The sequence below is a fragment of the Hippocampus comes genome, unplaced genomic scaffold, assembly GCF_001891065.2.
Source record: "Hippocampus comes isolate QL1 unplaced genomic scaffold, H_comes_QL1_v1.1 scaffold57, whole genome shotgun sequence".
Classification (NCBI taxonomy): Eukaryota; Metazoa; Chordata; class Actinopteri; order Syngnathiformes; family Syngnathidae; genus Hippocampus; species Hippocampus comes.
The window spans coordinates 2,205,891-2,221,606 of record NW_017805039.1 but is presented as its reverse complement, the minus strand read 5'-3'; the positions used below and the strand labels follow the sequence as shown (position 1 = coordinate 2,221,606).

The following is a 15,716-nucleotide window of genomic DNA, read 5'->3' as shown; positions in this document are numbered from 1 at the left end:
CAACGAGGCACTCCACAGCGGACACGCCAGCACAAAGCCCGCATCGAGGCGGTAAATTTGGACTTGGGGAAAAAAATAAATAAATCTGTGTTCTCACTTTTCAGCCTTTCTCTCTGTGGCATGTGCACGCAAAGCCAACAATTTTATTTATTTATTTTTTACATCAGCTGATATTTCCGATGACAGAGTGGACATGCTTCGCTTGACAACATCCAACTGTGCACATAATAGGATGACAATTACAAAACATTCATTCATTATCTACCTCTTATTCGCACTGGAGTCACGAGTGTAAATATTTTTTTCTTCAGAAGTTTAATTGAAGGGGAAGTTACCTCATAATGACAGGGCGGACAGCAATTTCAGCGACGTGACATGATTTTGGCACGTCTCTCACACTGCATAAGCACACAAATATGGTGTGAGGTGGGGCGGGGGACTAAAGAAGGGAAAAGAAACAAACTCTCTGGCCAAAGACGAGATTCGGCTCTTTCTTTTGGTGTTGCTTCGCTATATTGTAACAGATCTTCCACCAACTGGCAATATGTGGAAAACGGCTGTGAGTGAACGAGCTAATAAATTAATTACATCAAAGGATTTACTGTTAGGCGAATGTAGTGGTCCAAAAGGTCACGCTGCCAAATGCTGTTTCTTTTTTATACCTGAAACTCTCATTTTCATGCTTCATCGTGACTTAAGCATTGTTGTTTTTTTTTAACACAACTACAAGTGTTACTAAATTCACTTTGTTGCTAGGTTACGGCACATTTGTGTACCGTCCATGTGTGAAGGGTAATCCAAGACACAAACTCATCCCGTGTGTGTGTGTGTGTGTGTGTGTGTGTGTGTGTGTGTGTGTGTGCGCGCGCGTACGTGTGTCTCAGACGAGTCCAAGTCTGAAACTTGAACCGCACACATCAGCACCTCCCAGTCCCGCAATTTCCACCAGCACAGCCACTTTTATTGGGGGGGTAATACACTCTTCACATTCATTCCACAGCCTGTCTGCCTATGTGTGTAGGTGTGTGTGTGTGTCTGTGTGTGTGTCTGTGTGTGACGTGAACACACACAGACACAGACAGGCACATGAAAGAGGAGATTGTGTTTTAAATGAGCGGCAATAAAGTGCGGCAGCAGCCTGTTCAGCTGTGTGGGCCAACACTCATGCACTTCCACTTTATTGTGCATTACTGCCTCATTGTCATTTGATCAACCTTTAAAGTCCAGCGGAAAAAAAGAAAAAAAAAAGGAATCTAGTGTGCTTTGCCACCTGAAGTGTATGAAAAGTTTTGGGTTTTTTTTTTTGTTATTGTGCAGCATTTATTCAGTTTCCTTGTGATTTAGCGTAACCCTTTCATGCACCAATAATGATAACCTGTAACCTGATAACATGATAAGCTGTCCACTGGAGTAACCGCTGTGCCTGAAAGGGTTGAATTCCATGTGCTAGTACACCCTTTCTCCTCACTAGTAACACAATGCAGTAGTGGAATGACTGTCTAACTAGTAATTTTTTTTCCCCATGACTAGTGCCTCTTGAAAGGCAGTTTAGCATTTTTCAATATACTTCGTATCAAGCTTGAGGTCCACGTGCTAGTACGCTCCTCACGAAAGAAATTTCAAAACACTTGTGGAATGACTGTATGTCTTAAGTAAGGTCTTTTTTCACTACTAGTGTCTCTGGAAACCAACTGAAGCCTTGATTTAATATCCATCTCAAATTCAATGTACTAGTCCACTCTTTGACCTCACTAAGAGTCGTAAAGAGAATTCAGTGCACAAGTAAAACAACATATAAGCAATTTCTGTACACGATTTAGGACAACTACATATTAATAGTCAGGTAAAACCGTACTCAGTGACAATTGCGTGCTTCTAGTACTATTAGTAAGAATATAATATGCTACTAGTTAATGGAAAGCCTTTTGTTTGATTCCGCATTTTGATCGCCATTGTAAGGTCCATGTACTAGCGCACACGAGTAAGACAAATAAGTTCAATAGTAGGATGACCAAAATGACTGCGTCTTATTAGAATGTTTTTTTTTTGTTTTTTTTTACACGACTAGTACCTCTAAAAAGTGTTTGAGCATTTATCTGACAGTACTGTATATCCTTGATATCCAGCTTGAGGTCAGTGTACTAGTCGACTCCTTGTCCTCACGAGTAAAGACAATTCAGGGCACTAGTATAACAACAAGCATGACATTTCTGCACACCGGCAGGAGAATTTTGGCATTCTTTAATTATTGGTGCGTGAAAGGGTTAACAACGGTGTGCTACTAGTTCTACTACATATTTTTACACAGTTTGAGTTCTACTAGTTAACATCTAACGCCTCACATGTTGTATGAATAGCGTGGAGACGAGTCAACTGGTGGACAGTTTTGCCTCTCGAGTGTGCAGAAATGCCATCCGGTAGTAAAAGGCATAAAGTGAGGTTTTGGTGCTCCCTCGTCATTCTACGTGTGTGTGTGCTAACTTGTCCAGCTTGCTAGTTTATGGACCTTAAGATGGATAGCAAGGAGATCGCAGAAATGCTCACATGGTTTCACCATAAAGTTGTTTGAGCGTTTATTCAAGAGTTGAGATAGCTACGGAAAGAAGAAATAAAGCAGAGTTGAGATCACACGAAATGTGCTGAATTTGTCTTACTCGTGAGGTCATTGAGTCGACGAGTCGACGGACCTGGAGCTGGATTGCAGGGATATGGAACAAATGCTGAAGGCGCTCTCCATAGAAGTGGAGGCCATCCACTTGCCAAGTGAGATAACGTTGACATTTCCATAGGCGATAGCAATATGCGATGAGAACACATCACGTTGGATTCTGATTGATTCCTCGGTGTCATTTTGACGACCCAAGTCTATGCAATGTGGGAACACAATTAACATCTTGCCGGAAATGCAATTATGCAAATCAGGTCGATGCCAGGTATGAGCTCTTTTATGTGTAGAATGTGCACTGCGGTGATGTGGGAGGTTTTATGGAAAGAGAGGAGCGGAATAAAAGCATTACTGGAAGGAGAAATACTCGAAAGACCAATACAGTAGCTTTACTGTTTTAAATGAACAGTTCGCATACAATTGCTTTTTAATTTTTATATTTGATAACCTATTATTTCATCAAACAGTGTTGCCTTGACTTAAGAGTTTAATTAATTCAGTGGCTTTACTGAAATCATTTGTATTTCCAGTCAAATCCCGGCATTCAAATTAATGGAAAATTCCGGTGCCCAAAAAAAAAAACACCAGCAAAAATTTTTGAAATTCTTTTTTAAATAACAAAAATAGTCCTCTACCGTAGGCCTTGAACGATATCCCCCCCTCCCCCCCAAAAAGGCAATGCTCAATGATTGATTGCCTTTCACGTTTTAAATTTTGTACAATGCATTTGTATTTAATTGAGTGATCCTTTCACATACCACTAGAGGGAGCCCACCTACCTCTACTGGTACTATTACCACACTTTGATAATCATTGTTAGTAAATCCAAAGGGATTTCCAACAAAACTTTTAACACTTCCTCTGTGGTAATATAGGTGTAAGCTTCAGACGGCTAGAAGTCAGCGCCCCCTTGAGGCAGGCACAAACCTCCGAGGGCTGCATCATGCAAGCCACAGCCACTACTAACTAGGAGCTAAGAGCTAAATGACATTTTAGGAGCTGATTCATGCCTTTCTCTCTTTAATCCCAGACCTACTGGCGGGGGTTTATTCTAGGCCGATAAAGCAGCGAGGACATTTTAGGAGGTGAAATATGGCCGCTCTCAAGTGTTGGCTGCATGCAAGCTGCTAACTGTTTTTATTTTTCCCTCTCCCCCCGACCCCGACGTCTGCAGATGGAAAACTTCATGTGGTAGCCTGATTGGTGAAATGTAGCTGCAGTAGTGTTCAATTCCAGGGGGATCCCGCTCACACTGAAATGTTTATTTTTAAGCACCAATGCATAATAAATACGCTTATTGAATGAGGTTCCATGGAGGTTAGCTGAGGACAAATGAAGGCCTCATTGAAAGAGCTTTAATTCATCCAGCCAACAGGTGGCGCTGTGACAATGTATGTGCTGTGAAGAGGAGAAATATGACTTAGCAATTTATAATATACGTGTTGAGAAAATTACTTTTTAAGACCTTGAATAGCAATTATTGCTCTACACTACCAAGCTGAATGTGCAAAAATGCAGTCGATACATAACTGCAAGCCTTTACCTTAATATTCAGGAAAACAAGCAAATTTATAAAACTTTTGTAGAAATTCTAGTCGCACGACTGTCTTTATATGCAATGATATGCAAACGAATTTTCATATTCATGCACCTCTATGAATTGCTGCATATGGAGCATGAATATTTATTGTAAATTAAAACAAGAGATGTAATCGTGCATGTCTTAGTCCATATTTTATTCATGGCTATAAAACATCTGATACACAAAAGATGTTATGGGAAATTTTACAATATTTTGTGTCACAAAGTGCAAAGATTGTTTTAAGAAATAAGAAAATAAGAAATAAGAAAGAAAGAAAGAAATAAAGCCTTTTAAGAAATATAATATGCATCCATTGTGAATAGTTAGTTTTTGTAAATTGCATTTTTAGGTTTTATTTTTAGAAGAAAACAGCTCTGCATAGAAAAAGCTCTGCATAAAAAAAAGCTTTTTTTTGCTTGTATTGCACGTGAAAAAGTGCATGTGTAGCAATTAAGTTGTATTTTCAGATTGATGTAAAAGTGAACGAGTGGTCACTCGGAGTGGTGCTCGTTCATTCATTCATATTTCTCCTCATAAAAAGACAGAATGAAAGCAATGAAAGTATCACACACACACACACACACACACACACACACACACACACACAAAACCTCGTTACCGTGCTTGTAAACGTCTCTGCTATTTCATTCACCCTGTAAAAGTAGTTTTAGTGTGTATCTGTGTGTACGTGAATATGTATGTGCGCGCGCGCACGTGTGTGTGTGTGTGTGCGTGTGTGTGTGCGTGTGTGCGCGCGTGTGCACGTCCATCTGGCATAGCACAGGCCTCCTATCACATTTGCGAGCACAAAAGAATGATTTGATTTATTTGCTCTGCTGGGTAAATACAGTGTGACCATGTGATCCGCGCCATAACCAATAGGCGGCTGAGGAGAAGGTAAGGGCAGGAAAAAAATTACTACCATTTTAGGGGAGGATGGAAGCCACTATACTGACCCATCTAAGGTTTTACAGTCGCCTTTAAGTGTCTTTTTTATTGAAATAATAAAATAAACATGTCGCTAACAAATTATTATTCCATGATGGGGCTGCAGACTGAGGAGCCGTACGGCGCACATTTCCTCCCGGCAGGCTTGCAGGCGTCGACGGCCGGCTGCGCAAAGCCATCCCGCGGCGCGGAGGAGGAGGAGGGGACCCCGGGCTCGCACATTCCGGATTTTGCCCACTTCCCCAACAAGCAAAGCGGCTTGAATGGCTTCTCGCCGTGGACGAACCCCCCCTCGGCGTCGTCGCCCCCTTCCCCGCCGCTTCAGGCCGCTCCTGGCGCGTCCATCACGGGGCTTTTCCACCCGCACCACCTCCTCGGCCACCACCACCAGCAGCCGCCGCCGCCGCCACACCTCCAGCCCCAGCAGCCCTCTTACTACGCCGAGCACCTCGCCCCGGCCTCGGAGGGCCGCTTCGTCCGCTGCTGGGAGGGCCCCGGCCCCACCGCGGAGGGCAACTTCGCCGCGTGCCTGCCACAAGCGCAGGGCTGCCCCTCGAACCAGAGCCCGAGGTTCGAGGCGGTGAAGCCCGACAGCTCGCCGCCTCGGTCGCGCGACAGCCCGGGAGACTCTAGCTTCGCCAGCCCGGGAGAAGTGGTGCTCGAGCGGCTGGGAACCCCCGAGGAGCTCCGCAAGAAGCCGGAGCCCAAAAAGGAGGACGAAGAGGAGGACCAGGAAGGCACGAAGAAAGGACAACCGGTGCAGCCTGACCCAGGTAAATAAACGTGCAAGTCCAGAACCTTATGCCTGAGAGAAGTGTGTGCATGTGTGCGGATGTAAGCGTCTGTGTGCTCGTGTGTGTGTGCAGGAATGAGGCCATATGTAAGGAAGTGTGTGTGAGAGACTTTTATTGGCCTATAAATGTCCTCTGGGCCTCAACGACAATGTATTAAACTTTATTGTCCATTAAAATAATTAGAGCGACTTTTGCTGTTATTTAGCACGTTCCACGCCATCCCCGCAGCACAGGTGCGTTTATAACGCCGCAGCATTAACACGTATGCACTCGTCGGACACTTGATTAGGGACCCCTGCACGACCCCCAGAAGCAAGCAGAATCGGGCAGACAACCACAAGTTGTCATGCTTCGTTTTTATGGCGTCTAACTGCTGTGATAGCTGTTCCTTATATTGCGGTGACGTGGTTTAACCACTCGTGGCAGAAGAGAAACAGCCCCCCCAATACTGCAGTTGTACACGACGGTCTATAAACGTAAAATAAATATCAAAATGGAGCATTGCTATATTTAAAAGGCAGAATGTGTGTGTATCTCTGTCAGTGTTCCGCGTGTGTATTTTACGTTTCGATATTTTGACGATAAAATCGGAACAGGAATATGTCATGGAGTCGTGAGGTAAATACACCTTCCCTCACAAATCATGAGCGTGGTACCGAAAAATAATAATTATAATGACTAAAATTTTGGGAAAGGCCAAGTCTGCTAAAATATAACTTCCTATAGATAACAACAAAAAAAAACACGGGTGTGGGTTAAATCATAAAATGCAACTAGTCAGCATCGGTAGCCATATAAATTAATCCAATTAACTCAAGGACGGAAATAACACAAATAGTGCCGATTTCAATGTCAAGCAAAGTATTTTTGTGCATGTCTGGGTACAAAACAAGTGAAAATAGTACACGTGACCCTTTTCAGGAAATGGCAGTGCGAAATTCACGAAAACAAAATCTGAATTTGAGCAACGATGTCACAATGCCGCCGTTTGTGTGGAGAAAAGGAGTGAAAAGTGGAGCGGCTCATTTGAATAATATATAATAGATTAAGTTATGAGAAAAAAAATAGAGCAACTTACAACTTGTGCCACGGTGTGCGTTAGTGTTGGTGTGTGTGTGTGTGTGTGTGTGTGTGTGTGCGTGCGAGTGTGCGCGTGCAAAAAGACTGAAAAGTCATGCTGGAAAATGAGAATTTTCCAGGTCAAGAACAAAAAAAAAAAAGTAAAGCAATTTAGTTGTTTTGCTATTCCAGTGCCTTAACAATGTTCTTTTGAGTAAGTGATAGGTCAAGTCACTGAGAAATTTCCAGGTCATCCAACTGCTTAAAGTGGTGCAGAGAATAAAAAAGATGAGATGAATTGAAGGAATTTGGGTGTTATGCCATTTTGACGCCATGTAGTGTTCCACTGCTGCTCGGTCCGTCAATATTTTCTAGGTCAAGTACTAAAACTAATATAATAAATAAATAGAAATACATCCATTGAAATGAAAAAAAAAAGAAGAATCTGAATATGTTACACTCATAAAATTTCACAGTGCATGCAGAGCGGTGTGAAAAGAGCAAAAAGTCAAATCAGAATTTTCCAGGTCATCTCAGTGCTTTAAAAAAATACTAATCATAAAAATAAATAAACAAAATCTGTCACTATAAAATATTTTGTTGGGTGTGTCACTATTTTTAAAGGTGCATAAAAGGCTAAAAGAATGAAAATTCAAGCTGGTCAGAGAGAAATTTTCTCGGATTATCCTAGTGCTCAATAAATACAGAAATAAAATGTTTCAAAATCAATCGAAGTCGTTTCCACAAGCCATGTTGCATGTATAAAATACGCCTGTGCATATACAAGGTGGGGAAAAGAGAGTGAAAAGTCAAGTCATTGAGAATTTTCAAGCTCATCCCAATGCTGCGTGGAAATGTCGCGAAAAAGCAAACTGAATGAAAGCAATCTTGCTGTTTTGCTTTGACAGACTCGATTATGATATATATCCTACACTGTGCAAAAAGAGTCAAACGTCAGGCAGGGCAGAGTGAATTTTCCAGGTCATCTTGGTGCTAAATAAAAAAACATTTTAAAAAAATCAAGAGGCTTTAAAATAGCTGCGAGCTGCTAAATGGCAGAGTGTGAAACACGAGCCTCATATATACTTGTTGCTCGGCGCTCCTGAACGTTCAAGACCGGCCATATTTTTGAACCCCAGAAGGGAGGCCAATAAAACGCACAGATCAGGATATCTCGATTTTTTCCCCCCCTTTTTTTTTTAATGACCGAGGCCCGAGTCCTTACAGAATCGGACTTGTCGGGATTTATAACTGCACTTCTTACAAAACCTGACAAGATGTTTTGGATTGGGGAAGCAGTGAGGGTGAATGGCAATATAAAAAAAAAGAATACATAAAAAACAATCATGGCCAGATCTCCAATGAGCCCAAAAGCCATCCAGTCATAAAAGGTCTTCCCGGGGCTCGTTTTGGGGAAAACCTCATTTTAGGCGTGTCGGTGAATAGAATGGGATGGCATCAGGGAGGCAAGGATGGAAAATAAGCTAGTGGGTGTCTCAAAATTCTTCGGGCGCTTCTCATCAAACTTCAATGTGCAAGGTGGAATAAATTCGATTACCGATATTACACTCCAAACCATAAAAAAAAAAAAATGTGGGAAAATATTTCGCCTATGCTTGTTACTGTCGCGCTTATCTCCATGACTGACATGCACTTATGTGTTCTTGAATAAGAAAAATAGCGCTTGACACTGTTGCATTTTATAATAACAGACAGTAAATTCATAATTAAATCGAATGGAAAGAATGAAACAGTTTGTGGATCTTGTGTGGATGCTTTAAGAGTGTGCAACGCCTTTTGGTCTGTGCCACCAGAGGGCAGACTAATATTTACATACATATACTGTATGGCGGTTATAACTGCTCAGGAAGCTGCAGAAATTTTAGTTGATGTTCACATGATAAAGAATATACGCCTGAAACAATTGTTATGTTGTCTGTCTACGTGGGTTGCTGCACCGTCGTTTATATGCGTTTTCATTGATTGAAGGTCATAACACCATGATATTGATGCTAGTTTTGGTCACTTGACCACTGCATTTCACATTGTTTTTTTAGCATTAAGAAAGTGCACTTTTGTTAGGCAAAGTTAGGGGCTTGGCGAAATTCTCTTTGATTTATGTTTAGTTTTACTGCAAACGTCAATAAACTGCGTGGAGAATTGTTGTCTGTCTGCCAAACTGCTACTTGCTCTGAAGCAAATTGAGTTTACTGCCACTATTAAGCACACTGTTAAAAAACACATCTTTTGGGGGGCCCCAAAGAGTCATTTCAGTGGGAAAAACTGAGAAATATAAAATTGCTGACATTTAAGATCAGATAAGAAAACCTTTATTTGTCTCACAATTTATGGCAACGATGTTGTTCAAGCAAGGGTTCAATCAAAAGGACAAGCGTTCTAAAACTTATTTCTTTGCAGAATTTTTTTGTTTGCATGCACAGGCCTCATTGGCATGTTCAACATACAGCTCATTTGACAATAAAGTTGTATTCATTTCAATTCATTCCATTCAGTTCATGTGAGAATTCAGTAGGACTTCCTACAAAAAAAAATGCACTGCAATAGTAACAAAATGACAATGTTTTGGATGGGTAGCATGGAAATGGGTATAAACAAAAGTTTTGATCATCACCTAACCTAACCACTTTGAAATGTTGGCAGAAATGGCGCAAAAATATTCTCAAGTAGCACGTTGGCCATTTTTATGGAATGTGTCATCGTTGGCCTGAACATTTTTTGTTGAGTAGGGTCACTAGACTAGCTCATGCCCATCCATGTTCCAAAAACCTTTAGTCCAATTTTCAACTAGATTCTTTTTTTTTTATTATTTTGTAAAGCCTTGTAAATGGGCAACAATATTCCCAAAGTGCTCCGAAAACTTGATTGACAAAATTTGACATTTTCCTACATGCCATGTCGCGCACTTTTTGTAAAACATATCGTAGCAGACATTTCCATTTTCACTCAAACACCAAAGTACTTGGAAAACATTTTCATGTAAAAATTGCTGCATGTCGGCCATTTTGATGGATTCCACCGAAACAAATGTGTCATCGCACATGTCACAAGTACTGAGCAATGAATTTCACTCAACGGTTGCAACCTGTCTCAGAGACATAAAAACAACGACCAACAGTGGGAGCGGCATCCCAGTTTCTCAGATTAAACAAAAGAAAGAAGGAAGGAGGGGAAAAAATAGCCCCAGACTATGCTCCTTTTAAAGAAGTAGGACCGTATGGATTTCGCAGATAACAACGTTTTATTTTGGGGTGGATGTACGACAAATGTTTATCTTTTTTTTTTCTTTTTTGCCCCCCACCCCACTGTAGAGAACCCATCAGCCAGCTGGATCCATGCCAAGTCCACCCGCAAGAAGCGCTGCCCTTACACCAAGCACCAGACCTTGGAGCTGGAGAAAGAGTTCCTCTACAACATGTACCTGACCCGGGACCGGCGCCTGGAGGTGGCCAGACTCTTGAATCTGACCGAGCGCCAAGTGAAAATCTGGTTCCAGAACCGACGCATGAAGATGAAGAAACTGATGATCCGGGAAAGGAGGAGCATCAATGAATAGGATGGGAAGGGATGTGGGGCGGTGGGGGGTTATAACATAAGCTTCTGTACACCTTCTTTAGGAAAAGGAAAAAAAAAAAAAGAAAAAACATTGGGGGGAAGCTTCTCAAACTTCCAAGTGCGAGCTGAATGGGCGTCACGGGACTTTTAAGTCACAAAAACCTTGTGAAGTAAGACAAAAACGTCCACACTGTGACACACTTATGTCGACGTGAAAGCAAAACTATATTTTTTGCTTCTGTCCCGCTTGTCGACATGTTCTCGTGAGAATTTAGTAGGATTTTGTACAACAAAAAAAATTGTGCAAAAATTATGTGCTAAATTTGGAGCAAAGTGACATTTTTTGGGGGGAGGGGTAACTTTGACATGCTCATCAAAGAATGTCATGAAAATAATGTATGCTGATCACTTTGGAATTGTTCTCAAGTATTGTGGTCAAATATTTCCGCGCAAAATGTCAGCCAATTTTAGGTGAGTGCTTAACACACTTTTTGTACCAAATGTTCATTTGATTCTTGCAAGAAGAAGTCCGATGTTCTCTGAAAATTCGGCCAACAATGTTTCACGTTTTTGTGGGAAAAACGTCAGGATGTAATATAGTCACGCTACCAAATTATGTCCGAATTTTATTTGACCAAACTATTTTTTTTTCCCTCTCTCCCTCTATTGCAAAAAATGTTGTCAGATTTTGAACAAAATATTAGTTGCAAGTCGTCATTATTTGGAGGGGTAACTTGAAACATTTGACCATACGCATTAACTACTTTGAAAATGTGGTGTGCTCCGAAACTGGAGTGACATTTCACGTTTTTGTGTCAGATTTTGTGCAATTTTTAGGATTTAGGAAATTATATGCCTTAAGTACTGAAATCATGGCAAATTATATCAGTCTGATTTTTACGCAAAATCATAGCGAACTCAAACTATGAGGCACTAAAATCTGCAGACTGTACCAAAGGTCAGAGTAGTTTTTGGTTCGATCCCCCAGTCAGGAGAATTTTGTCAAAAAAATTTGCTACTTTTCTTGAGGGGATTCGCTATCATGTTGCTGGAAATACACATATAGCCATTTTTGTGGAAAGTACAGTGGCGGATGTTAGTATTTTCATTAATTTCGTTCCTGACAGTCTCACTAATTTTTGTACAAATTCCAACTAAATTATTTTGAGAACACATTGTCTTTTTACGTCAGAATTTTGTGATGTGTTGTCATGACTGCTAAAAAAAAAAAAATCTGGCAAAATTTCAAATTTTTGTGGCAAAATGTCAGCCATTTTGGTGGAATGTACCCGCGAAGTTGCATTGCGGCTGAGTTTTACTTGCAGTCATGCTCTTGTCCGTTTATAAATAGCGTTCAATTTTCTTTCACAATATCCATCCATAACATGTGGTTTTAAATGTTAGGAAATATGGCCAAAGTGCACAGAAATTGGGGGGCTGGCTATTAATTATTTATTTACATTTGTGAACATAATTTAGTGGTTAACATTTTCTCAAATTTATGAATACATTCTCAAATGAAAATTTGTAGGTAAGGTGGTTGTAATTAGTAGATGGCAGGAAATATGAAATCAAATTATTGTAAAATATATAAGTGTTTGCTCAGCATGTCAGCCAAATTCATGGAATGTATCGTAACAGGCTTTGCAATTTTTGCAGAGCTGTGTCGCAATGGTGCAGAAAGGAAAAAAAAAAAGCAAAAACTTTTTGTGTAATGTCCTACTAAATTTTCATCATGACATGCTGCACGCCCGTTCCGCTCCCATGTTTTTTTTAATGTTTGTGAAGTATTGTAATTACTAGAAAACTTTGTCAAATATTAGGAAATGCTCGAGCACCGTGATGGAGATCATCGCTTCTTGCACAGATTACTCGTCTAGGTCTTAACATACAATTTCCAACCAAAATTCTCAATATGACGTGTCACACCCCAACAATTTTGTAGCATTGTGTTTAGTTGAAAACTTTGACAGCGCGTTGTGTAAAATGTTAGGAAATACTACTTAATTTCTGCTTGTACACACTCTTGTAACTCATCTCAGACTTCTTTGGACAACTTTCTACGAAATTGCCCTCTGGCGCACTCCGCAACTGATCTCATGACTTGTAATGACCCGACATGTACAGTAAAGATGATTTATGTAAACCTATAAAACCTCACAGAAAGAGTAACCAAAACATGCTTTGACCACACAAAAACAGGACTGAGAAGATGCTAAATTGTGTGAAATTTAAATGATGGCTAACAAATTCTTAGATGAAAGGTGGAATCTGTAAGTATTGACCATCTTAAACGAAATTAGGTGATATTTGCATGTTTGGTTAGTGTTTGGTTTCGGCACGAGAAGGCGCATTCACAAGGTTTCTACAGGTATATTTGCCATCTTTTGTTACTCAAAATGTGCTTCAGCAGTCATCATTGTTTTTAGTCTTTGTTAAACTCTGTTGAATGTGACATATGCCATAGTTGCTACAATAGACAGTCACGGCGCTTTGTTTTTTTTTTACAACATGGCTTGTATCAGAAGTGAAATTGTTGTCCCCGCCGTAATTTAATAACAACCACGTGACATGCATACATAATGTGTCGAAACAATGCGACGGTCAGCATGTGACTCCAACATACATAAAGAAGCAGCAGTTTTGTCTTCTTTGCGCAAGCTAACCGGTTCTGTGTTGTTTTTCTGAACACAATTTTACAAATGAGCCCAAAAAGACACAATTCTCTGGGATGTCGATATAAATGTGAATAGACAACCGAGATAGAAACCTCAGTGCATTTGGCTAGAAATAGCCCGTAGCGACAGCTAGTGTGTGACTCGAACATACTGCTGCTGTGTTGTTTTTGTACAACAAAAGGTACGATTTTATTTTAATAAAGACCAAAAAAGACACAATTCTCTCGGACACCGACATAAATAAAGCGAATAAAGCGAACGAAATGGAAACCACCTCACTGCATTTGGTTAGCTTTAGCATGTAGTGACAGTTAGCATGTGACTCCAATATACATAATGAGGCACCGGTCTTATGTCCGTCACGCAGGCTAATAGCTGCTGTGTTGTTTTTGTACACACAAAAGGTACGATTTTATAAATGAATCATTTTCTCCAGAACCTGGACACAAATGGGAATAAGCAAACGAGATGGAAACCACCTCACTGCGTTTGGTTAGCATTAGCATGTAGCAGACTGCATTTTCCTAGAAAACTGCACATGCGCAGATTTAAATTAAATGAGATGAAACTCGTTTACTTAGTTGTTTACAGACTAAGATTTCGACAACTAACCATTCACACGCACAATATATAATCCTTTCATAACTTTGCTGCTGTAAATTGGGAATTTCTCCATTGTGAGGCGAATAAAGGTTTTCTTATTCTTATTCTTATTTTAAAGTAAGCTGGGTTTTACATTTTTGAGTCACATGATGCACTTGTCGACTTATACATGTTTTCATTGTGCTTGTGGCAGGAGCTACACAGAGGCGAGAAATTTGCCAAATGATTGACATCAGTGCAAAATTTAGTCTTCAGTGATGCAGATGCAAGAACTGTGAGACACATGTGCTAACCACTAGTCCATTCTAAGCTAATCAATATGAAATGTTAGTCTTTAATTCTTATGTTGAGATTGTTATGGTTATTTATTATGAATTACAGAAAAACATAATTTTCACATGTCCGGCTGAAATCTTTTCTAAAGGCCAAACCACTAGCAAACCAAACCATTGTTTGACAAGCAAACTGTTTGTTTCGAAACGAGCGCTTGTGGTTCCAATGAGCGAAGTTTTTCTGCCCATTGACAGCGAAAATGTTGTGACTATTTTTTTTTTTTTTATATAAACTGCATGTGTAATCCAACAGACTTGTGTTGTTGTCGTCATTGTATATTTGTTGTTGTTCACGTGGGCAAACGCACTGTGGTTGCTAGGTGTCAGATCACAACAACAACAACAACACTGATGTGAATGTTGCTGCTTCTTGTTTTCTACTTGCGGACACACAACTCAATACAACCGACAGTGTGTGTGTTCCGTGGGATGTCCGTCACACAACTGGAGCCCAGATATCATGTCTGCTCTCCTACTTTTTTTTTTTTTAAAGTAAATAAACTGCGTTACAAACCTCAGTGATGCATATGCATTATTAGTCATCCCCCCACCCACCCACCCACCTCCGAGATCAATGACCCTGACAGGCATCATGAAATTACATTTTGGGACCTTTATTTCCCTTGCTCAGTGAGCATTAATAATAGGATTGCCTTTTACCCGTGGGTTTTTTTTTCCAATCTACCCAAAACTAGAAAACACAGACACTTTGCCCCCCTGCCCCCCCCCCTTGCTCTTGTTTTGTCAAAATATGTTGTGCAGGCCCCGAAGTCCACACGGCAAGCCTCCCGTTTATGGCCGCCATATAAAGTGCATCCTCCTGCAGGGTCATAAAGCAACAGCATGCATTTGGAGAATAAACGTGACTTTCTCCCCCTGCCCCCACTACTACTCTGCCATCCTACACACATACACACCACACACACACACGCATAGAAAAGACGTGGCTTTTTTTTTTTTTTTTTTAAAGAGGGAGAGCGCGAGAGAGAGAGAAAAAAAGAAGCCATAAAGCAATTAAGACCAGACAGTCTCGGTGACTATATGGTTTTATTGGACATCCTTTCCCTGCCTCGACTGCACCTCGAAATGTTAAAGTCATTGTCTGAGCTGGGGGGCTGGTGCGGGGGAGCCGACGGCCTCGAACCTCGGTGCAAAAGCGCCAGACCACAAAAGGAGCCAGGAAGCCAAGCACAGCAATCGAAAAGAAAGGACCCGAAGAAAGAAAGAAAGAATTCCGTATTTGTTTACTCAAGCACAAAAGTGCCGCCGCGAGCTCGACAATGAACTGAAAACGAGAGGATACGAATTGAAGAGAAAACTCGTCGACACGTCAATTCACGTTACTTTATTTGAATGCGTCGCTGTACGTCGAATTGGCGTCGTGATTGCTTTTACGTTTTTGTTTTGACGTACATTTTTCGCACCGCCCTAAATATTTTAGCTGCACGTGCAGGCTACCTTGCAATTTTTCGACACGTGTAA

The 15,716-nt window shown here is 40.8% G+C and overlaps 1 protein-coding gene across 1 annotated transcript; it reads left to right on the top strand.

Annotated features, from left to right (window-relative positions):
* Positions 1-5,037: 5,037 nt before the first annotated feature.
* On the top strand, positions 5,038-14,752 carry LOC109512347 (homeobox protein Hox-D9b-like). Its single transcript, XM_019863981.1, has 2 exons — positions 5,038-5,968; positions 10,378-14,752. The coding sequence occupies exons 1-2, from the start codon at positions 5,263-5,265 to the stop codon at positions 10,620-10,622; spliced, it is 951 nt and encodes a 316-aa protein (XP_019719540.1). The 5' UTR covers positions 5,038-5,262; the 3' UTR covers positions 10,623-14,752.
* The last annotated feature ends 964 nt before the right edge of the window (positions 14,753-15,716 follow it).

Bases quoted from the DNA above. Each gene is read 5' to 3' on its own strand.
- LOC109512347 (XM_019863981.1), top strand. From the start codon at position 5,263: ATGTCGCTAACAAATTATTATTCCATGATGGGGCTGCAGACTGAGGAG. The intron at 5,969-10,377 runs GTAAATAAACGT...ACCCCACTGTAG, and splicing joins ACCGGTGCAGCCTGACCCAG to AGAACCCATCAGCCAGCTGG.